At 36.3% G+C, this 25,025-nt stretch overlaps 1 protein-coding gene across 7 annotated transcripts in view; it reads right to left on the bottom strand.

Annotated features, from left to right (window-relative positions):
* Positions 1–23,964: 23,964 nt before the first annotated feature.
* LOC137955395 (uncharacterized) overlaps positions 23,965–25,025 on the bottom strand; it is a 91,855-nt gene continuing 90,794 nt past the window's right edge. For 5 of the 7 annotated variants that reach the window (XM_068802315.1, XM_068802312.1, XM_068802317.1 and 2 more), the window contains exon 20: positions 23,966–24,434. In XM_068802315.1, the coding sequence (XP_068658416.1) occupies positions 24,366–24,434 (69 nt within the window). In that variant the 3' untranslated portion in view covers positions 23,966–24,365. Of the gene's footprint in view, positions 24,435–25,025 lie in introns of all 7 variants that reach the window. The other 2 variants (XM_068802318.1, XM_068802319.1) reach the window with 2 other exon arrangements.

Genomic DNA, 25,025 nt, shown 5'->3' with positions numbered 1-25,025 from the left:
AAGATCCTGAAACACACATGAAGTGGGTGAAAAAGTGATAGAGCAATTAAAAAGTTTGGTGAGCTGACTAACCGAAAAAAGTTTCAAAGGGAAAGTAGCAACGAAAATGATATCAATGAGCAGAAGTGATGTGTAGCAGAAGTAGATCATTTCCCTTGAACTTTAGTTTGTGAACCGTTAGCAATGATAACAAATTTATGTGAAAGACATGGAGAAACTTAGTATAGTAGATGTTATTTACCTATAAGATGTTCAGAGTCTCCCGAGTCAATTATACAGAATGAGGAGGAGGCAGAAAACATACCTAAAGCGGTGGTTGTAGCGATTGGTGAAGAAGTACTTGGGGAGGACCCCATCATGGTCTTCATTTTCTGGAATAGTTAATAGTCTTCATCAGTAAAAGTATTCTTTGCAGTTATTGTGGTAGACTGCTCTACTTTTGTATCACTCACTAAGGCTTGGTTAGCCTTATTCTCATTAGCTTTATAACAACTTTTGCGAGAGTGACCCAATCTACCACATAAAGAGCATTCTTTCAGGTGCTATTGAAGGATTTTGCCATGTGGTGAGGAGATTCAAGTGTTATAAATATCCACCACTTGGTATTTTCTTTTTTGTGGTTTTTGTTTCCGTGACGGGTAATGGTTGTTTGATAAAGTTTTTTCCATGAGGACCATCTCGGATTTCGATTATAAAAGGTTGTAAGAAGACAATCAACTACTTGATCATATGACATTTGGACCTTTGAAAAAGACAGCAAAATGCTCAATCTCTTGGTCGAGCAGGTCAATATAGGGAACAAGTTGCCCAATGGGGTTTGGAAGAGTGAGGTATATATGGACTGTGTCAATAAGTTCAATGAAGGCACATTCAATAAAAAACTGTTGAGTGGCTCTAGAATCGAACAAGATCATGAAAGAAAATATATCATACGGTAACAAACTATCTCAACACTAGTGGGTTCGGTAGGGATACAACCACACAACGAGTTACCGCATGTCATTCTGTATGGCAAGACTACATAAAGGTCACTAAATCATGATGTACTGTAAAATATTTTGTATGTTTTCCGCATTACTAGAACTCTATTCCAAGTCGTCTAAAGGATGTGTTATTCTTATAGGAGCATAGAGATGCTGAAAAGTATAGACAACAAGGCTGCCCCCTTTAAGAAAAAATGGCTTTGGTTGGATATGCCAAGTAAGAAGGCCATGTTTACGGCGATGACAGTGGAAGAGTAGGTCGGGTGGCTTAAATATTGCGCAAGAAAATATTTGTAATGTGTTTTAAGAATGGTTACTTGGGAAGATTGTTATGTATTAATGATGATGTTTGAATTATGACGTTGCAAGACTTATCAATATGGTTAATATGACGTTGCAAGGCTTATCAGTATGCATTTAAATATGGCTTTTTTATTAATATGCGTTTGAATTATGACATAGCATGACTGATCAATATGCATTTGATAAATTAATTATTTTAAATTTTGTGGAAATATATTATTAATTAATAGCACATAAAAAGCCATTTTTTTATATCAATAAAATAATTATTTATTTGTTCATTATATTTATTTTTTAATTATTGTATTATATTAGTGATTTAATAGTGGTAATTAAGATATTGTTAAATTGTTACAATATGGGACCCACCATGGTGCTCGAGCTGGTAGGACCCACCATGAGGACATGGGAAACCAAGAAGAGTCCTCACCCAAGCAAGCACAAACTGAATTGAGTTAGAAGACTTGAAGATCAAGTGAGAGCCACAAATATCTCACGAGCTGCCAACCTTATCAAGATAAGTTGAAAGATCATGAGGGACCCACAAGGATAAGGCCACGAGCTGGCCTTCTCCCTTATATTCACGTGAATGAAGAAAGAGTCCTAGTTCAACTCATATTAGTCTTCTAATAGATTGGTTTGGATAGACTTATCTTAGAGAGTTAGAGTTGGAATGTAATTAGGATTGAAATGCTAATTTTATAAGGACTCTACCTCCTCCTCTATTATAAATAGAGGAGTTGTAATTCGGAATTCATCAAGTTACACCTCTCATTCTCGAGTTACTTTCTCTCTCTCTCTCTCTTTTCTTGGTGCAACCTCTCTTTGCTCTTTTATTTTTTCTTCTCTCCACCCAAGAGCTCTTCTTCCCTTTTCTTCTTTCTCTTGCTCAAAATTATGGAAAAGGGATCCTAAATTCAACATGGTATCAGAGCATTATATTTAGGATCCCTCATCAAAGGAATGCTCTAGAGAAGTGATGATCAACACCACCCAAAGAAGGCTCTTTTATGAAGGAAGAACACAAGCCGAGAGATAAGTGTTCAAAATTATTTTTTTCTTTTTATGTTACTGGTTTCCGAATTTAGAAGATGATTCAAGGATAAATATGTGAATTCTTTCATCTTATTATATTATAGATATGCATGGCTCTCTATCTAGAAGGAGTTATCAAAACAGTTTTGTTGGTTTGGAAATTCTGTTTACTGAGACAAGTCCATGATCAGGTTATTGGAATTTTTTTTTGGGATAAGAGTTCCCTGATATAGAATTTTGTTATTGAGTCTTCTATGAGTGGTATTAGAGAAAAAAATTAGAATAATAATTTAGCATCTATGCTAAAATTCCCCATACATCGAGTTGATTGAAGAAGTACTACTTGGTGTTATTATTAGAAATTTTTTTTTGAAGAAGGGCCTATCATGGCGGAAGAAAATATGAATATAAAAGGTGATATATTGAGAATCACCACCATACCCTTACGTGGGGTATCAAATTTTATGAGTTGGTCCACATCGGTTCGGAGGTTCCTTATAACAAAAGACCTACTTGGTCACCTCACCACCCGAGGCCACCTATTGATAAAGATTATATTTTTTATATGAAGGATAAAAAATGATATTTTCATAATTAGTTGGCTAATCAATTGCATGGAAGAGCATGTCACCAATAATGTTATTCATCTTGGCACTTCTGTACAAATTTGGGAGACATGTGCTAAACTGTACTCATGCCCGGATACTCTACACTGACCCTCTGATATTCACCAAAGAATATTGAATACTAAACAAGGAAAAAATATCCATGAGTACTTGGCACGCTTTAGAGGCTTTCTTCAAGAGTGGAAGTTAGCTCAGCCATCAGCCATTGATAGTTCTACCCAAGACAAATAGAAGGAAGCCTTAATTACTACTATTTGTCTTGCAAATGTTAAACCACTTCTTGAGATTGCCAAGAGTCAACTTTTGAGTGCTTCTACTGTCCCAAAGTTTGATGATGTGTGCATAACACTACTTTGTATTCCAGACACTTCTTCCTCCACTACTGATGTATCATCCGCTATGTATTCCGATCATAGAGGATTATCATCTGACCGCAGCCGAGGCCGAGGTAGAGGTTATAGAGGAGGCAGAGGAAAAGGTGGAAGGATTGGTGCTGACAAAACAAATGGGAAAGATTGTACTCATTGTAAAAAAATTGGCCACACTATAGATCAGTGTCATTACAGGTCATGCACTTACTGTGGACAATATGGCCATTATAAAGAAATATGCTATAAAGCCAATGGGTAGTCAGAATTGACAAGGGCTAATTAAGCCTTTATAAGTGATACAAAAGAAGAACATCCCACAAAATCAGCAGCACAGAAAAATATTATTGATGAAGAGTATGAGCTATTTTAGAAAATGAAGACAATGTTAGGTTCTTCTCCTAGGTCCTTTGCAACCACTGCTGCCACTACCACTTCAGGTATGCTATCTGCCTCATCTTCATCCTGGATAATTGACTCAGGAGCCTCCGAGCATCTTACAGGTAACAAAAATTTATTATATTCTCTATCTCCGAGTCTTTCACACAAGTTTGTTACCATAGCTGACGGTTCTCAAACCAAAGTCCAATGGAAAAGGTTCCACTTCTATCACCCCATCACTTCCGCTCATTGATATTCTTTTCATTCCTACTTTCCCTTTGAATCTATTATCTGTTAGTCAACTGGAAAAATATTTTAATTGCTCAGTTACCTTCTCACCCACTTCATGTGTCTTTCAGGATCTTATAACAAAGCAGGTGATTGGTGGAGGCCATGAACAAGAGGGGCTTTACTACTTGGATGTGCCAAAAATAAATATGGTTTCTACTACTGAAAATGAGATACGACTATGGCACAATAGGTTGGGACATCCGTCTGCTCAGTCTCTTCGTTATATGTTTCCATCTATTAAAGTAAGGTCAGAATTTCATTGTGTGGTTTGTCAATTGAGTATACATCAAAGGAGTACATACTCTCCTCGGCCAGAAGTCAAAAGTGTCACTCCATTTTCGTTAATTCATACTGATGTTTGGGGGCCCTTGAGTGTTTCCAATATTTCTCAAATAAAATATTTTATTACATTTATTGATGATTTCATTCGCACAACTTAGTTTTCTATCTTTAAGGAGATCTCTGAGATACCATTCATTTTTAAGTCATTTCATGCTATGGTACTCACACAATTTGGTCAGAGAATAAAAATTCTCTGGTCTGATAATGCCAAAGAATATGTTTCCAAAGACCTTGACTCTTTTTGTCAAGAAAATGACATTATCCATCAAACATCATGCGCCTACACTCCTCAAAAAAATGGTGTAGCCGAATGGAAGAATTGTCATATTCTTGAGGTAGCTCAAGGTTTATTATATGCCATAAAAGTTCCATACTTTTATTGGCCTCATACCGTCCTTACGACTTGCTTTCTTATAAATCATCTACCATCTACCGTTCTTGGTAATAAATCTCCTTACTCTAGATTATTACCGAATGATGATCCATTTTCATTACCTTTGAAAGTCTTCGGATGTCAATGTTTTGTTCATAATTCATTACCTAGACATAGCAAACTTGATCCTAAATCTATCAAGTGTATCTTTTTTGGATACTCTCGCACACAAAAGGGTTATGTTTGTTATAGTCCTACTCTTCAATGTTTATTTCTGTCCAGGGATGTAACATTTTTTGAAGACTCCTCATTTTATTATGATAGCGCTTCTCTTGGTCTGTCCTAATTACCAGGTTCCCCACGACCAGTTCTGCCTCGTGATATAGTAATTATTCAACCCCCAGAGCAAGTGGCCGACACCACACCTGTTGAGTTAATAGATCGACCAGAGGTAAGTCCTTCATCACCAATTATTTTTGGTCCTCAATATGATACTTGTCCTATTGCTATAAGGAAAGAACCTCGGTCATGCACTAGACCTTCTACTTCTCATCCCATTTTAAATTTTATGTCTCATCATCGCCTCCCAGCTTTATGTTGTTAGTTTCTTTCTTCTATTTCTTCCATATCTATTCCACAGTCATATGAGGAGACTCTACAACATCCAGGATGGAAGGCAGCAATGGATGTAGAAATGAAGGCTCTTAATGACAATCATACATGGTCATTGGTTCCTCTTCCCACATGTAAAAATCCCATTGGTTGCAAGTGGGTTTATACTATCAAAGGTTGGGTCAATTGCATGACTGAAGGTTCGATTGGTTTTCAAAGGTTATACTCAGTGTTATGGAATTGATTATGAAGAAACCTTCTCTCCAACGGCAAAAATGAACTCAATACGTATATTATTATCTTTGGCGGCCAATTCGTCACTGCCGATATATCAACTTGAAGTGAAACATGAATTTCTTAATGGTGATATTAAAGAAGAAATTTACATGCTACAACCACTTGGGTATGTGGTTAATGGGGAGTCCGTATGCCACCTTAAAAAATTTCTATATGGTCTATAGCAGTCCCCTCGGGCATGGTTTGAGAAATTTAGTCAAACCATCATACGGGCCGGCTTTCACAGATGTTCTACAAATCAATTAGTATTTATTGAAAATACACCAAGAGGTAAGGTGATTTTGAATGTATATGTGGATGATATTATTTTAACCGGGAGTGATTCCGAGGGCATTTAGAAAACAAAGGAAAAAATATGTGCTGAATTCAAGACGAAAGATCTTGGACTACTCAAATATTTTTTGGGTATTGAAATATTACAATCCAGACATGGGATTGTGCTATCCCAAAGGAAGTATGACTTTGATCTACTAGAAGAGACAGGAATGGTGGGATGCAAACCAGCAGGCACTCCTATGGATGCAAACACAAAATTATGTGGAGGCACTGGAAAAGATGTAGATATTGGAAAATATCAAAGACTAGTGGGATGACTTATTTACCTGTGTGTAACAAGGCTGGATATTTCATGAAGATAAGATTAAGCCAAAATGACCAAGGAAGGCCCACATATATTTATGATTATTATAAGATGGGCCACACGACCAAGGAAGACCCACAAGATGGGCCCAAGCCCATAAGAAGTAGGACCCACAATGATTACCAAGAGCTGGCATCCTCATTACATCAGTTGGAAGATCAAGAAGGACTCATAAAAGTATCTTTATCTTAGGGTCACGACCAAGAAGAGTTTTAGTTTAAGTTGTATTTGTCTTTTATCAATATTAAGTTACCTAATTATGTTAGGACTTACCTTAAGTGTTAGATTTTGGGTGTAATTGGGACAAGGGTAGTTTTATTGTAATTGGACTCTACTACCTTCCTCTATTATAAATAGAGGTTCATGTACTCTGATTACAATAAGTTATTGAAGTCAATGAAGTATTTCACATTTACATAAATTAAACATGGTATTAGAGAAGGTTCTGTGAGTTGACTTGGTCAACTCACAAAGGTAATGTGATCCCTTTCTCTAAACCCTATACCCTAGGTCTAGGTTAGTAGTTATTTTTTTAGTCCCTACACTCGTAGGTTGATTTGTATTTTTTCCATCTATAAGTAGTTTTTTATATTGCAAATTATATATTTACGAAAATATATTTGAGTCTACTTTCCAAATAAAACTTATTTTTTCCAATCAGAGTTATATACAAAGAGTTATTGATGTTTGAATGAGCGAAGGTCAGATTGCAAACTTGTTCGAGCAGTAGCAGAAAACTCCAGGTTCTGAGGTATGTTTTGCTATCAAGAACTAAACTTTATATGGAGATATATATATATATATATAAAGAATTATCTGTAAGTCTATTCTTTTTAAATATTCAACCAATTTTTTATTTGAGTTATTTACAAATAGAAATTGATATTTGAAGCAGCAAAGGTCAGATTTAAAAAGAGGTTCGAGCTGCAGTAGAAAGCCTCAAGTTCAGAGATATTTTATGCTATCAAGAAAGAGACTTTATATGAAGAATTATATATCAAAAGAAATATCTGTAAGTGTATTTTCTTACCTATTCAATCAATTCTCGGTATGATTTTTTTATAAGGTGATATTGATCTTGGAAGAGTCAATGGTAGTTCTGGAAAAATGGGAGAAACAAAACTTAGTTCGGCCATATGACAGAGACTGAAATCTATCAGATTATTTATCTTCTAATAATTATATTTTATGAAGAGATGTTATACTTGGATGAAATTTATTTAATTCTAGTTTCAGGAGGAAAAATTTCATGTCAATCTGATCTATATTGAAAGATATATTCGAATTGGAAGAATCAAAGGTCATGCTGGTATCCTGTTGTATTGAAAAATCCGAATTTATGCCGATTGTTTTGCGTCACTATTTGGGTTGATATATTAGGAAAATATCTCATTTCTCCCTGGTTTGAGGGCTTATTTACAAATCTCTGTTATTTGGGATCATTGCTACTTCTATGATATTTGGTTCAAGCTGGGATCATTGTCATGACCTCCCAGCTTGAGGGGGAGAAGTAGATTAAGAACAAGAAAGAGGTATTGTATTCCTTATGTTGTGGATAAGTTTATATGACCAAAATATTCAAGAAAGGGGGAGCACGAAAGATGAAGCTTGTGCATCAAAGAAGAAAATTTTATATCGGATTATTTCATGGGTTCTTTGACAAAGTTTACTATTTGGTTCGTGTTATATGTGTTGGAAGATGGTCGTGTTATATTCAGCTGCTGCTATTATGTCTCTTTGGGGACATTATTATTGAATAAGAGGTGACCTCATGCCATCATTTACTTCATCCCTATCAAAAAGATAAAATTATTTGTGGTTGGGAGTCCACGACGGAGGAACTTCATCCCCGTCAAAAAGATGAAAATTATTTGTGGTTGGAAGTCCATGACAGAGGAACTTCATCCCCGTCAAAAAGATGAAAATTATTTATGGTTGGGAATCCAAGACGGAGGAACTTCATCCCCGTCAAAAAAGATGAAAATTATTTGTGGTTGGAAGTCCATGACGAAGGAACTTCATCCCTGTCAAAAAGATGAAAATTATTTGTGGTTGGAAGTCCATGACGGAGGAACTTCATCCCCATAAAAAAGATGAAAATTATTTGTGGTTGGGAGTCCGAGACGGAGGAACTTCATCCCTGTCAAAAAGATGAAAATTATTTGTGGTTGGAAGTCCATGACGGAGGAACTTATGATTACATCTATGTTAACCCTCTACCCCTTCTGTAATGGCTTTTATGTCTCCTACCACTTGAGAGTCATTGTCCAGTGGAGGGACACGGTGGTGGACACTTTAGAGCAATGCCGATAGACACACTACCGATAGCAGTGGAGTGTGCCCTACATCCAGCATTAAGACTGGAGTATGAAGCAATGGCTTACCGACTAGGAATGATTTTTACTCTCACTTATAATGTCGTGGGGCCTCAAGGAAGGACGCAACAGCGTGAGAGGGAATGTTGGAAGATGAAGGCATATTGGAAGATGTGCCATTTTATACAAAAATATTTTATACATCATTTGCAGCAAGTTGGGAGTTCATGATGTTCCCTCACCCCCAGTTTGAGGGGGAGTGTTGGAAGATAAGATCAAGCCCAAATGACCAAGGAAGGCCCACATATGTAAGATTATTATAAGATGGGCCACATGACCAAGGAAGGCCCACAAGATGGGCCCAGGCCCATAAGAATTAGGACCCACAATGATTACCAAGAGCTAACATCCTTATCACATCAGTTGGAAGATCAAGGACTCACAAAAGTATCTTTATCTTAGGGTCATGACCAAGAAGAGTTTTAGTTTAAGTTATATTTGTCTTTTATCAATATTGAGTTACCTAATTATGTTAGGACTTACCTTAAGTGTTAAAGTTTGGGTGTAATTGGGACAAGGGTAGTTTTATTGTAATTGGACTCTACTACCTTCTTCTATTATAAAAAGAGGTTCATGTACTCTGATTATAAGAAGTTATTGAAGTCAATGAAGTATTTCACTTTTCCATATATTCAACAATCTACTAGAAGAGACAAGAATGATGAGATGCAAACCAGTGGACACTCCTATGGATGTAAATACAAAATTATGTGGAGGCACTGGAAAAGATGTAGATATTGGCAAATATTAAAGACCAGATATTTCATACGGAGTAAGTGTGGTAAGTCAATACATGCATAAGTTATAACTTAGTCATTGGCAAGCACTTAAAAGAATACTAAGATATCTGAAAGGAGCTCCAGGAAGGGGACTTGGTCACTTCAACATCGAAGGATTCTCAGATGCAGACTGGGTCGGATCCCCGGATGACAAAAAATCTACTTCGTGTATTTTGTACGATGGTTGGAGGGAATTTGGTGACATGGAAAAGCAAAAACCAAAATGTAGTAGCACAGTCGAGTGCAGAAGTAGAATACAGAGCCATGACACATACTGTTAGTGAACTCATATGGATAAGACCTCTTCTCACTGAATTGAGATTGTACAAAGAAACTCCAATACATCTATACTGTGACAATCAAGCAGCAATACACATTACATTGAATCCAGTCTTCCATGAAAGGACAAAGCGTATTGAAGTAGATTGCAATTTTATACAAGAAATGTTCCTAGCTGGTTTCTTATCTCTGAAGCATATATCATCACGAAGTCAAGTTGCAGATATTCTCACCAAGCCGGTCACTCACAAGATTATGTCTACCATATGCAGCAAGCTGTGCATTTATGATATCTTCTCACCCCTAGCTTGAGGGGAAGTGTTACAATGTGGGACCCACCATGGTGCTCGAGCTAGTGGGATCCACCATGAGGATGTGGAAAACCAGGAAGAGTCCTAACCCAAGCAAGCACGAGTTAAGTAATTAAGAATCACAAGCTGAATTGAGTTAGAAGACTTGAAGATCAAGTGGGACCCACAAATATCTCACGAGTTGTCAACCTTATCAAGATAAGCTGGAAGATCATGAGGGACCCACAAGGATAAGGCCATGAGCTAGCCTTCTCCCTTATATGTACGTGAATAAAGAAAGAGTCCTAGTTCAATTCATATTAGTCTTCTAGTAGATTGGTTTGGATAGACTTATCTTAGAGAGTTAGAGTTGGAATGTAATTAGGATTGAAAGGTTAATTCTATAAGGACTCTACCTCCTCCTCTACTATAAATAGAGGAGTTGTAATTTAGAATTCATCAAGTTACACATCTCATTCTCGAGTTACTTTCTCTCTCTCTCTTTGCTTGGCACAACCTCTCTTTGCTCTTTTGTTTTTTATTCTCTCTACCCAAGAGCTCTTCTTCCCTTTTCTTCTTTTTCTTTCTTCTTTCTCTTGCTCGGAATTATGGAAAAGGGATCCTAAATTCAACATAAATCAAGCATTTGATCAAATTTTTTACTTTAATTAACTCATTTTTTAGTTAATAAAATAAATGGTTTTAAATTTAACAAAAAATATTATTAATTAATAGTACGTACAAATATATAGTGTGTTAAAGTTATGATTAGATCAATTTTTTCTGTTTAATCATTCCTTTTTAGGTTAAAGTATATCATAATTTATTAATAAATTAATAACTTAACTTATTACATTCGTTTATGTTATTTATAATGTTATTTATTTATTTTTTATAATTAATCATGTATGTATTTCATTGGCTCACATAATTACTGTATTAATTTACAATAAAATACAATAATTAAATAATATAATATATAATTCAATTAATTAGTATATTAATATATTTTAATTATACTTTAAATTACTTATTTGTGTAGTAATAATGCATGTTTTACCTAATTTTGGGTTTAAGGATTATGTTTTAATTAAGTATACTTTTAGGCTTTAGGGATTCTCTTGTTTTTATATTTATCTCATGTTGGGGCACTAACACTGGAAACTGTTTTCCAGTGCACATGAAGTCGTCCACACTAACACCAAGTTCAAAGATGAAGTTCTTGTAGATGAATAAAATGAATTTGAATCAGGAGATAAAGATGAACTTCAAATTTTTGTTTTGTTGACTAAACACCCCCCCCCTTGTCGGGGCTCACTGTGGTTGCACGAGCTGGTGGGACCCACCATGAGGACGTGGGATGCCAAGAAGAGTCCTCACCCAAGTTGGCACGAGTTAGGAGATAAAAAGCACAAACTGGAATAAGTTAAAAGATTTGAAGATCAAGTGGGACTCACAAAAATACCACGAGTTGGTAACCTTATCAACATGAGCAGGAAGATTATGTGGGACCCACAAAGATAAGACCACGAGCCAATCTTCTCTCTCATATCCACATGATTAAAGAAGATTTAGAGTTCAAGTTATATTAGAGCTCTATTAGATTGTGTTATCTTTTCATGATAGGCTTATCTTAGAGAGCTAGAGTTGGAATATAATTAGGAGACTTAAATCTTAATTGTATAAGAACTCTATCACTACCTCTACTATAAATAGAGGCATTGTAACTCGGAATTAATGTTCTACAATTTTTTCTTGAGTAAATCTCTCTCTCTTTGCTTGATGCACACTTTGTTTCTCTTCTCTTTACCCGAGAGTCTTCATCCCCTTTTCTTCTTTTCCTTTCTCTCTTCCCTTGCTCAGAATATTAGAAAAGGGGTCCTAAATTCAATAGAGAAGAACTTTGGCTCTTGGGAGAGAGGAGAGAAGAAATGAAAGGAGAGAAGGAAGAGGAAAATAGAGAAAGGTGTATGGACGAATTTGAACCAAGAGGAAGAAACTTGATTGCTCTACCCCATGCCTTGAGGTTGTATTTATAGTTGTGTGAAGGTGTTTACAATGACTACAATGCCCTTAGGGCTACATGACTCAAATAAAAAAAAAAGATATAAGATGACATACACCAGCTTACATAATTACAATTATGCCCCATCTCTGTTTTGAATATTGCGATAATAATTACCTAAGACATATATTTCAAGACAAGATTTACTACTAATCCATAACTTTTAGTTCTTATCATAAAACAATAGTCAAAGGTCTTATCCAACACAAGAACAACAATCTAATCATTACACATTTTCGAATTCCTTTATCATTAGCACTTATGGGTATACCTACATACTCTCGTAACGTGGAGATTATAAGATTTATGCAGAACTAGGCATGATGATTCCTCTCAAGGAAAATATAAGGTATGTAGATCTTATATTAGTAATTTACAATTCATTCTTGTGAAGATATATCTCATTACCAAGTTCATTTAAAGAATTATACCATTGATAACCCTAACGTCTAAACTTGGCAACGACGTATCAAAATAGTACCAGCCATTCTTAGATACCTTCACTTCTCCCAAAAGGTAAGAATATTTCAGATTTAAATCAAGTTATATCGTCTACATATTAAATGAATTACAATAAATCATCTCTACCCCTTGACAATATTCCATATACAATCTATGGTTTATCTCTACTTGGAATGTCAACACAACTCAACTCTACTGCAGTCCATTAGATAAATGTTGACCTTTTCAATTTAGATCGTACTAGCTGAAATATAAATCACAACTCATAAACTAAATGAAATATCGGCAACATTTAATATTTTTGGAAGACACCTCAAGTGGCATTGAGGTAATAACCTTACCCACGTCAATGATGTGGCAGAAAGAGTAATTACATGCTCTTCTCATAAGAATGACACAATGGTGTAACTAGAGAAGATGATGTATGTCTGGTTATGCCTTTTCCTTGTGAAATCTTATAACCCTAAGGGCATTGTAGTCATTGTAACCTTCCTCCATAAACTATAAATAGAGGCTCACGGCAACGGGTAAATCATTAAGTCTCCCTTTTTCTCAAATTCGTCCTTTGACTTTTCTCTCAAAGTCTCTCCCTTTCTCCTCTCCTTACCCGTCCCTCTCTCTTTCTTCTTCCCTCTTCCTCCTTCCTCTCTTTTTTCTCCTCTTTCTCATCCTCTACTCGATGACTTTATCGTGAGATCCAAATTTCAACATGACATCAAAGTAATGGGTTTAGGATACCGACATTAAGGTCATTAAGTAAGTTTTCATCAAGCTTCATGTATTATTGTTGGTAAAACAAAAGCTCGGCAAGCAAGATAAGTGTTTCATCTCATGCATGATAATGTCTTGTGCTCGGTTTATTTTTCATGCAAGAGAATGCTCGGTTTAACTATATGTTGGTTTATCATAAGTTCTATTTTCACTCCTAGAAAAATATATGATGGATGAAGATTTTCTTGTCCTCTTGCTTCATATGTAGATTATCATTATCAAAGCATGATTAAATTCATTCAAGACTGGTTTATGTTGCTGGTTATATGTTTTACTGTCTAAAGAGCTCAATGAAGGCTATTTTTCTAGTTACCGAGAGGAGGGTTTTTTTTTTCTTCAAAAAGTTGTTGGTCTTTTTGCACGATTGTTTTTTATCTCCCATTGGCTGTGTTATCCACTTGATTATCTTACTTAAATAAATCAAGGAGGAAAGTGTTGGATGATATAAGAAGAATAACAGACATTGGGGAAAAAGGGGAGAAAGAATGATGTTATGGACTTGTGTCCAAACCCTCCCCCTTGAGCTCTATTTATAAATGAAAAAAAATTATAATATTATAATTATACCCTTCACCCTAGTAAGAGTGAAGAAGAGACAAGAAACATAAACTAATTACATCAATGACACCCTAATTACATTATATCTTCTAACACTCCTCAAGTTGGGAGGTAATGATAGTGATTCCAACTTGAAACAATTAACATAGACGTAGTAATAAGGTCCTCCATCACGATGTCCCAAAGATAAGTACAACACCGGGAACAAACTCTCAAAGGGTAGAAATGTGTGATAAAATATAAGTTGAAAACAACCTCAAATGATTTCGAACAAATATAGTGATAATAATCAGTAAAATGGATAATTCTTGTCATTTACAAGATGACAATAAAAAGCCCAAGGGTACCACTAAAAACACCCATATATAGAAGGGACCAACCAAAGCAACGATCCAAAAAGGGTTGGTCGAAGGGGAAAATAAGAGTCAAATAAAGATGGTCGGAGAAAGACTGCCAAATAATAAAAAAAGGGTAATGGGTAATGATGAAGATAAGGTGTAGAAGCTGAGGTCACCATGTGTTTTATTTTCCTAAGTAGATCAAGTCTCCAACTGATCAACCAATGCCAATAACAGTCAGCAAATAATGAACCCAAGGCAAGCAACCGAGGAGTTCCTCTTCAATAATAATGTTTCAATCAACGAGACATAATAGAAGTAGCGGAAATAGGCCAGCACCCAAATAACTCGTACCAAATAATAGTAATAAGAACACATGAAATAATTTATAGCGTGTCCATCCTTGAATAAGGATGATGTGCACCAAATAATAAGATGGAAATGAGTAATAAGCTGCCAAAAATCCAAGGTAATAATTAGGTCGGAGCCAACGGACCGAGTCAAACAGAGGCAAGCGATTGAATTGAGCCTAGTCAGGTATCAAACCAATATCCCCTAGTAATGGGAGGAATCGGTATAAAACTCGAGACCCGGACCAGTATAACAGAAGCAGAGAGCAAGTGGACTGAGTTGATCTAACCCAATCTGAGTTGAGGCGGTCTGAGTTGACTCATTGCAAGTTGACCCAGGTTAACCCGAGCATTATAGAATTAGTTTGGTTGCCTGTTCATTTGGATAACCTGATAGATTAAATACAATATGGTTATATGACTTTGATTATCAACATAGTCTTCGTCCTTCAGACACATCAACCAAGTTGGCGATGAAGATGAGCCAGAGAATTTTTCAAAAAAGGAAAAACAACAAGATCAAATGTATTCTTAGTAGAAACCTACTACAACAAAGAAAATAATTTAGTGAAGAACTTGGAATGACGGTAAGACAACACCGGGATGTAATGACAACTAGAATATACCCCAAATCTTTCGAAAACAGCAACAGGTTGTTATCAACAACTTCTGGAAATTGAAGATCCAATAGATTATCTCGACGGAACTAACCAAGAGACAACGACTTTGGACAACAATCAAGCATCAACATGGCAGTGATGAACTAGTAATCGTCATAAATTCGAAATTATTTTTTGGATTGATGAGCAAACGGAGAATGAAATTTATTTCTAGAAGTTTGATATGGCTGGATTAAACTCACAAGATCTGTATCTCGATATGTAAATGCTAGAGAAGCAGAGAGCAATACTGGCAAGATGACCAATTGATAATAGCAGAAAACAGGCAATAATGGAGGAGCTGCCAATGAGATTTGCTCGTATAATTTGCAATTTTTGGCATATATGCTTAATTGAAGGTGCCACCTGTCGAAAACTGTAATGGACAGCAACACAGATAACTCATCGGAAAACAAAGATAACCGACCAATCATCATCCAATGGCTAGTGAGAGTTCCTCACAGATGATATCAGTGAGAAGTCATCATCTCTAGTGAGTTATTACTTGGTATGCCGTTGATATGCTATCTTTGTTTTCCTCAGAGTTATCTGCATTGTTTTCCATTACAGTTTTCGGAGGGTGGCACCTTCAATCAAGCATATTTGCCAAAAACTACAAGTTATACAAGCAAATCTTGCTGGAAACTTGTTAGATGATGGGCTCAAGCTCACACATCCAAGGAAGAAAGGTCACACGTCCAAGAGGTGGCATCTTAGTAAATAAGAAGATTTCTCATAAAGATGCCCTGAAGATGTAACTACTTGTCTATTTATGTCTCTTCTCTTGTAAGGTTTTAGCCCTAAGGGCATTGTAGTCATTGTAACATACACTCAAAAAAATATAAATAGAGGCCCTTGGCTAAGAGGTAGAGCATTAAGTTCTCTCCTCCCTTCTCAAACTCGTCCAAACTCTCCTCTCCCTTCTCTTGGAAGTCGATCTCTAAACTCTCTCTCCTTTCTCTCTTCTTATCTTCTTCCTCTCCTTCTTCTCCTTCTTCTCTCCCTCTTTGCCTCGAGATCAATATAAAGGAGTACTAAATTCTACATAGTATCAAAGCTAAGAATTTAGGACTCCCACGTTCAAATGATGCTTAAGGACCTTTGAAGCTTTGAATATGCACTTATTGTGGCGGTCAAAACCACTTTGTGGAAACTTGTTGGAAGCTTCATGGCAAACCGGAATGGGCCACGACTACTCCATCCTCTATTAATGATAAACGGGAAGAAAAGGCTGAATCAAAAACTAGGAAGATGACTCTCACTCATGAACTATGAAAAATTTCAGAAAATTAAGTCATTCATGGGGTATGTCCTTACATCTTTACCTACGACTGCTACCACTATTGCTTTAGGTATGATTTCTTCCACTTCCTCCTCTTTATCTTGGATAATAAACTTTGGGGCCTCCGAACATCTCTTAGATAACAAACATGAGCTAATTTTTTTTTATCTCTATGTATTTTCGATAAGTTTGTTACTGCTAATGGTACCCAAACCAAAGTACTTGGCAAGGGATCATCTTTTATTACACCCTTTATCCCACTTCGAGATGTCTTATTTATTTCTCAATTCCCTTTAAACTCACTCTCGATAAGTCAGCTCACAAAATATCTAAATTGCTTTGTCACCTTCTCACCCTCTTCTTCTGTATTTTAGGATCTAACAACGAAGCAGGTGATTGGTGGAAGCCATGAAAAATGGGGCTTTGTATTACTTGGACATGCCTCCGTTAGCTGCACTTTCATCCTCTTCATCTGAGGCACAACTTTGGCACAACTAGCTTGGCCTTTGTTGGAAGATGGGCCCAAACCCATAAGATATGGGCCCATAGAAGAGTTTCAGTTTAAAGGTGTTTTAGTCATGTTAATATTCAATTTATATTGGGTTATTTTATTATTCTAGGACTTATCTTTAAGTGTTAGATTTTGGGTGTAATTGGGACAAGGGTAGTTTAATTGTAATTGGACTCTACTACTTTCCTTTATAAATAGAGGTTTATGTACTCTGATTATAAAAAGTCAATGAGGTATTTTTATTTTCCATAAATTCAACATGGTATCAGTGCAGGTTCTGTGAGTTAACTCTATTAACCCATAGAGATAATGTGATTTTTTCTGATCCATTATCTTTAGCATTTTAGGTTCGTGTTTATTTTTTTTAGTCCCTACACCCATTAGTTGTTTTATGTTTTTCACCTCTATACCGTATCTCCGCTGCTGTTGTCCATCGGGAAACTCTGGTTTTTCTTATTTCCTAGTCATAACCTCTGCACTGTTGCTTCATTACTGCCGATCTGGCTAGTTATAGAATGATATCCTTGTTGTCATTGTTGCATTATTGCCTTTGCCAAGAATAAATATGCGAATAGAAATTTGCCGACGCTACTGATTTCTCAGCTTATTGATTGAATTATTTCTAGAATTATTCTCTATTGTGTGAAGATATCTATTGCAATTTTTTTATGTCTCCATAGCTGGATTAATCTCTATTATTCAGGCTTTGTCATGTTGCTGATTTCCCAGGAGATCCTCTTCTCTATTTTTACTGTTGCTCAGTGATATTTTGGAAGATCTATGTCTCTATTGGCTCACAGGCTATAGAAAAACTCTGCTATCCTGAGTTGTTCGACGCCGTGTGGAAGGAAACATTGATTCATCAAACTCTCTGGTTTCTACTGTTATTTCGCTGCTGCTTCTCCAGGATTGATGGTTCATCGCCAGCTGCCACGATGATCCCTCTCGATGTTGTTGACAACGGCTAGCCAATACACCCAAAAGACCGATCTGTTAGGTGCGAAAAGCTACCGCCTACAAGAGTGGATGGAACCACTCTGACACCCCACCCCGCCCATTCTCTACCGCCTCTCACGGGATTCAAACTCAGGACATGGTGTGCCCAGCTCTGATACCATGACAGCGGCTAGCCAATACACCCAAAAGACCGATCTGTTAGGTGCGGAAAGCTACCACCTACAAGAGTGGACGGAACCACTCTGAAAGTTGTTCTACTCTGTTCAGCATCGGGGAGGAAGACAATGATTTTTCAGAATTAAATTGCCAACTTAGATGCTACTTTTCCGTTATGCCGAGGTTGTGTTTCTGCCGATGTTTTGTTTTTCCAAAGATGACGTTGCTATTGCCGAAGACGATGACACCAAACTCTGCTGAGTTATCCTATAGCCGTTGTCGAAGAAGACAACTATGTAGCAAAAATAGCCTGAGACTTCGAGGAAAACTCTCTACATCCATCTTCTATGTTATTTGATTATTTTCAATCGTGATTCAATCATGCTTTATTCGGAAGGATCTCCAGCTGTAACTTTGGCATCGCTATCTCTATTGCTACTCCCATAATTTGCCATTTAATATACCGAGGTTCAATTATGGCTTGAAGATTTTTTGGGCTATTTCTGGAAGACGACAACTCCTTTGCACTGTTGGAGACGATGACATCTTGCAAAATTTCACTTTTTCTAAGTTAGGGAACTTATTAAATCCAAGTCGAGTGTCTGCCAAGCAACCCGGACTGGCCAAGTTTCCAACAAACCAGTGACCCGCCAAACTCATTCTGTCCACTTAGGTTAATCCAATCGGTTGGACCAACTCGGATCGAGTCAACCCGGTCCGGGTCAACTCAGGGAGTCAACTCAGACATGGCCCACTTATTTTCTATCTTGGTATACATGTCCAGGACCCAAGTTTTATACATATTTCTCCTGCGACTCGGCTATATTTGTCTACTATTTGACTTGGCGTGACTTGGTATTTTTTCTTTGGCTGGATTATTATTTTGAAGTATTGACAACTTATTCCTTGGTCAATATATTATTTGGTACAAATACTTGCATCAAATTATTTCATGGGACTTTTACAAAGTTTAATATTTTGGTTCGTGTTATATGGGCCCAAACCCATTTCAGTTGTAACTATTGTGTCTCTTTGGATGAGACATTATTATTGAAGAAGTGGTGGCCTCAGTATTCTTTCTCATACCATCCTTTATTTGACTCTCACAAATATCTTTGGACCAACCCTTATTGTAACCTTATGAGTGTTGCTACGGTTGGGACACTGGGATGGAGGAGCATATTACTACATCTATGTTACCCGTTAATTTCTACATGTGAGAGTCGGTGCCCAAGTTGGGACACCGTGATGGAAGAACTTATTACTACATCTATGTTATACCCCCTTATTTAGCATTTATTACTCCTACCACTTGAGAGTCGTTGTCCTGTGAAGGGACACGGTGATAGAGGAGTTTTATTACACTTTTGAACATTGCGTATAGACCCATTACCTACAGAAGATAGGAGTGTGCCCTACTGGAGTATGGATCAATGTCATACGGCTTGGAGTGATCTTACTATCACTTATCTTATGCTAGCTAGGCCTCATGGAAGAGCCACCAGTGTGAGGTAGAGTGTTGGAAGGTATGGAGGATTGTCATTTTATACAAGAAGATCCTATACATCATTTGCAACAAGCTGGGAGTTCATGGTGTTCTCTCATCCCCAGCTTGAGGGGGAGTGTTGGAAGATGGGCTCAAGTCCACACGACCAAGGAAGGCCCACATATCTAAGAATGTTGGAAGATGGGCCCAAACCCGTAAGATATGGACCCATAGAAGAGTTTCAGTTTAAAGGTGTTTCAGCCACGTTAATCTTCTATTTATATTGGGTTATTTCAATATTATAGGACTTATCTTTAAGTGTTAGAGTTTGGGTGTAATTGGGACAAGGGTAGTTTAATTGTAATTGGACTCTACTACTTTCCTCTATTATAAATAGATGTTCAATTACTCTGATTATATAAAGTCAATGAAGTATTTATCTTTTCCATAAATTCAACATAAATAACCCAATATAAATAGAAGATTAACATGACTAAAACACCTTTAAACTAAAACTCTTATGTGGGTCCATATCTTATGGGCTTGGGCCCATCTTCCAACATTCTTAGATATGTGGGCCTTCCTTGGCTATGTGGACTTGGGCCCATCTCCCAACAGCCATCCTTCTATATCTTATCTTCAACATTTATTTCCTTCTTTAAAGTCTTTGTCTACTTTAAATTATGAGGTTTTTTAATTAAGCAAACACCAAAGAAGTACATATTCTCCTCACCCTACCAATAGAAGTGTTGTTCCTTTTTCTCTAGTACACTTTGATGCAAATATTTCTCAAGTGAAATATTTTGCTACTATTGTTGATGATTTTACACGGGTTACTTGGTCATATCTATTTAAAGACAAATCTAAAATATTTACTATCTTTCAAGCCTTCCATGTTATCGTATTAACCCAGTTTGACAAGAAAATTCAAGTACTTAGGTCTAATAATACTAAAGAGTACCTGTCTAGTGAGTTTCAGTCCTTCTGTCAAGATAATGGCCTTATCCATCAAACATTATGTGCCTACACACCTCAACAAAATGGTGTTGCTGAAAGAAAGAACCGCCATCTCCTTGAGGTTGCCTAGGGCCTCCTCTACTTCTTTAGGTTGCCTAAGACCTTTGAATTAAAAGAAAAGCTACTTTCCAAATTGGTTAGTCTCTCCATTTGATAAAGGTATAAGATTTTATCCTTTCTTTTATATTTTATTTTTGAGAAAGATTCATCTAGAACCTATTTGAATCTAGATAAAAAGGGTCTAGCTTGAGCTAGAATCTAACCAATCTCTTTGGGAGATTATTTGTAAATCATGCATTTGAATTAAGCGTGGCTTAAAGAGAGGTCGAATCTCTTTAATATAAATTTCAACTACTGGAGCTAGATTAGTGGAATTTGCCAAGCAGTAAATACCATAGGGGAACATCAAGAACAAAACCTCTTGCGCTAACTATTGTGGTGTGTTAATGTTTATATTTTTATTTGCATGTTTGCATAACTTTACTTTCCACGCCTTTAAGAATTTTAAACTTTTAATTCTCAATTCACCCCCATCTTGAGAAGCCACTTGGTAAATAGCTGAACTTGTGCTCCAATCTTCTAGTCTTCCACAACAAGGCCAATCCTTCCTTGGTTGAGTTAGAGGCCAAGTTGAGGGTTGAGTTAGGGGAAGGAAGTTGGGTTCATAATAGGGGAAATTTAGGATAAATTAATAATCTAAATAAAAATAGATAATGTAAATAAAATAATGCATGTACCACAAAGAATATAAGAAATGTTTTGTTAACAGTATTATTTTAGTGGTATTCACTGTCCAATAACTTTTTCTCAGGAAATGACTAATCCAACTAGAAAATAAGTGTAAATTGATTCAAATGCTCCTATTGGCCCTAATTGGTGTAATCCCCAATTCCATGAGTTCCTAAAACGTCCCATCAAAATATTTCTTAAACATCTAGATTCTAACTCTAAGAAGCTCTTCCCTTCTAGATTTAGTTCAATAGATGTCCAATCTATTCAGATCTAGGTTCTAGATGAACATTTACACTCAACTCATCAAGAAAGAAATATAAATGTTACAATTTTTTATTGAGAGAAAGTTAGCTACTTCATGTGAAATTGTAACCTTCCCACACCATAAGCATGATTACTTGATGAATGGAGGTTGAATCTACCAGGATTGAGTGCAATGAAGAAGTTTGGACAGATATTTAGAAGCTAACCTTGAGAAAATTTCTATTCTCTATTAGAAAGTTTAATTGGAGTTTATTTAACTGATATAATTTCTAAGAAAGTCATTTCCGAGAGAATCTAGCCTCCTATCGTTTATTGAAAACAAGGACATGATTAGAAATTTTTTATGTTATTCGAGTTATAAATAGAAGAGATTAGTTCATAACTAATCTTTTCCATATTTTTCCTCTTTCAAATTTGAACATGGTATAAGAGGGTTGCCTTCTAGGTCTAGGAGTAAATTGACTCATGAAGATAATGGGATTCTACTCAATTTCTTCGATTCTTTAATTGTTATTCTTAGGTTCATTCTTTCTTCATTATTTCATGTTTTCTTTGTTTTTGCTCCCTTCCATCCAGAATATTTGTCTTCTAGAAATTCTCCCAACGAAAAGTTTTCCTCTTCTTTTGGTCTACCAACTTCGGATTCTTTTTCAGCATTACTACAAAATTGTGTCTTTTGCAACTTGAAGCTCATTTCAAGACGTAATTTATCCTTAATTTTGTCATCCCTCTGTTTAATAACTCATCCCTAATCTGATATCTCTTCAAGTGCTTTAACAAGGAGCTTTTGCTTTTTGGCTTCATCTTTTCTTGTTGGACCTCTTCAGAAATCTTCCAAAACCATGGCTGTGTACCAAAATACAAGATTATTGTGTCCACTAGAATCGTCACTGCTCCATGGACAAAGCGGAAGTAACTTTTGTGAAGGCAGTATGTTCCAAGATTTTTCTTCCTCTGGTCTCACATCATATAAAAGGCTTCGGAAGACTTGGCAGCTTCAAAGTAGCATGTTGCCTCATGAAAAATATACATCAAGATCATGATGCCCAAGGCCACGCCCATGTAGCGGAAAAAATGCATAGTTTTAGCATGCACCAAGATTTCTAATGTACATCAATTGTTGGAAGATGGATCCAAGAGGGGTGGTATAATTATAAATAAGGTGTCATCTCATAAAGATGGCACAAGGGTGTAATTAATCAAGGAGAACAAGTTTACTTATGTTTTTTTTATGTAAAACTTGTAGCTCTAAGGACATTATAGACATTGTAACCTCCTATCAAAAACTATAAATAGAGGCATTTGGCTAGGGATGACTCCCCCCTTTTTCCCAATTTATCCAAGCTCTCTTGCCTGAAGGCTCTCCCTTTTCTCTCTTTCTCCCTTCTTTACCGAGTTCCTTCTCTTATTCTCTCCCTCTTCTTCTCTAAATCTCTCCCTCTTACTTTTCTCAAGGTTCTAACAATAGGGTCCTAAATTCAACAATGTATAAAATAAAAATACTAGAATCTAGTCTTCTTCTACTCTTCCATTCTTCATCTTGTAAGTTCTTCTTTAAGTTGACTCAAGCAGACTTAGGCTTGGCTTCATTTCTTTTAGATATTTGGGTTGAATCCAATTTCATCCCAAAATGACTAGCTATTTAGGAGACTTATTGCTCAACTTTGTAACCAATTAACTTTTCTTCTCATTTTTCAAACCTGTCATTGTGCCTAAATTGCTCATTTGAAAATCTTGCAAATATGAATTTATACAAAGAGCAGAGATTACACGATTAAGTAAAAAGAGTTTACAATTAACACTTGACTATACAAACCTATTTCACAACCACTCTAGGTTAGTAACCTTACGAGACCTAACAATAGATACTAGTGTTCTTCCAAGAAAATGATGAAAAAATCATCTCAATTGACTCAAATTTGGCCTCGGGTAGTACAAATTGTTGGTTTAACTTTATTAGACTTTATATCATACAAAGACTCGACGGTTAAATCGTGGTTTGTTTTGCGTTAGAAAATAAGTTAGTGGAGTCGATCAAGATTAAGGTCCCGATATAGGGATAGCAGGATTGGATCAAGCCTTACCCCACTACCTTGTTGTTCCTATTTCAACCCATAGGGTGAATTTTCAACCTCGACATGTCTTATACCCTACGACAGCAAAGTCCTTGCAAGAAAGAGGATCTAATCAAGTTGATCTCACAACAAATATTATTCCAAGTCCAAATCCAAGCCATCTCGGTGATCCACAACATGATTTTTTTATTAATAGCTACAAGAAAAATACTAATACGTTTCTAGACAAAATCCGAGTAGAGCACTAAAAAAATTTCAAACTGAAATTTTCTTGACAGCTAATCTAGAAAAACTTTACTTTTTCCTCTTATACACGTATCCTACTAAAGACACTTACACACCTTAAATGATCCCTAAATCAAGAGCTCTAAAAGAGAAAATCAAGGCAAAACATTCTCAAGTTGATTCCCAGTTTTCACTTTGCAAGAGTACGCAAGCTTATAACCCTGGTGTGTATTCAACGCCACTTCAGACCTTATGACACAACGAAATTATTCTCCATAAACATTTCTCATTGTCTGCTGTTACACACAAAATAGAATTTGCTGATGTCAAATTGAAGGAAAAAACAAATAGAAGGGCCTTCTATTGATCGACTTTGATACTCAAAAGTCATAGCAAAATCGTTGGAATGAATATTACAATATTACAGGGCTTAGTTTTATCAACTACCACTATCTACTTTGGCAAGAGGACTTAACAACAATACTACTCTTTTTGGTAAAAGGAGAGGACGAGATCCGTATGTACAGAGAAAAGCTGGGTATCCACAAACAGCTGCTCTCACAGAATAGCAAAACACAAGTGAAATATCAGCATCTGAACCTAGTCTCAACAGTGAAATAACAAGCAAACAGCTCAGCATGCAATCATTTTGTTTCTGCCAGTAAAATCATTTTGTTTCAAATTAAGCTTTGGAATCACAAAAAAGGTCTTTTTCACATAAGGTAGACTGCTTTATTCAACCTCTATAGATGCGTTTTTTTACTAGAAACGAAAAAATCTAAGTCTCCTCTACCCTTAACTCCCTCTTAGTCAATACAACAATGTATAGGTTCTTCTAGTTCTCATGCAATTTGTTAGGTAGATAGCCAATGCTGCATGGAAAGATAGGGGGTCCCATAGGACTATAACAATCAACCATGCTTCCATATCAATGACTCACTCGATGAGGGTTTTCACTCTAGATCATAACCCCTTTTCACCTTATGATGGCTCTCTTACTTTGACACTCAGTTGCCCTTTTCATAGGTAGTCTCCACTGAGATTCAAAAACATGATGTGGCGTCTTTATCACTCTAGGGAGGAAGAAGCTACGATTTTCTTTTTGTTATGCGAGAGGCAGGAAGATTATGTTAATGGGTCCAT

This window comes from Aristolochia californica, unplaced genomic scaffold, assembly GCF_029961685.1.
Source record: "Aristolochia californica isolate CCGP_79_NKW_82.1479 unplaced genomic scaffold, dmAriCali1.0.hap1 SCAF_2, whole genome shotgun sequence".
NCBI lineage: Eukaryota > Viridiplantae > Streptophyta > Magnoliopsida > Piperales > Aristolochiaceae > Aristolochia > Aristolochia californica.
The sequence above is the reverse complement of the archived record's forward strand: the minus strand, read 5'-3'. Positions and strand labels throughout refer to the sequence as shown.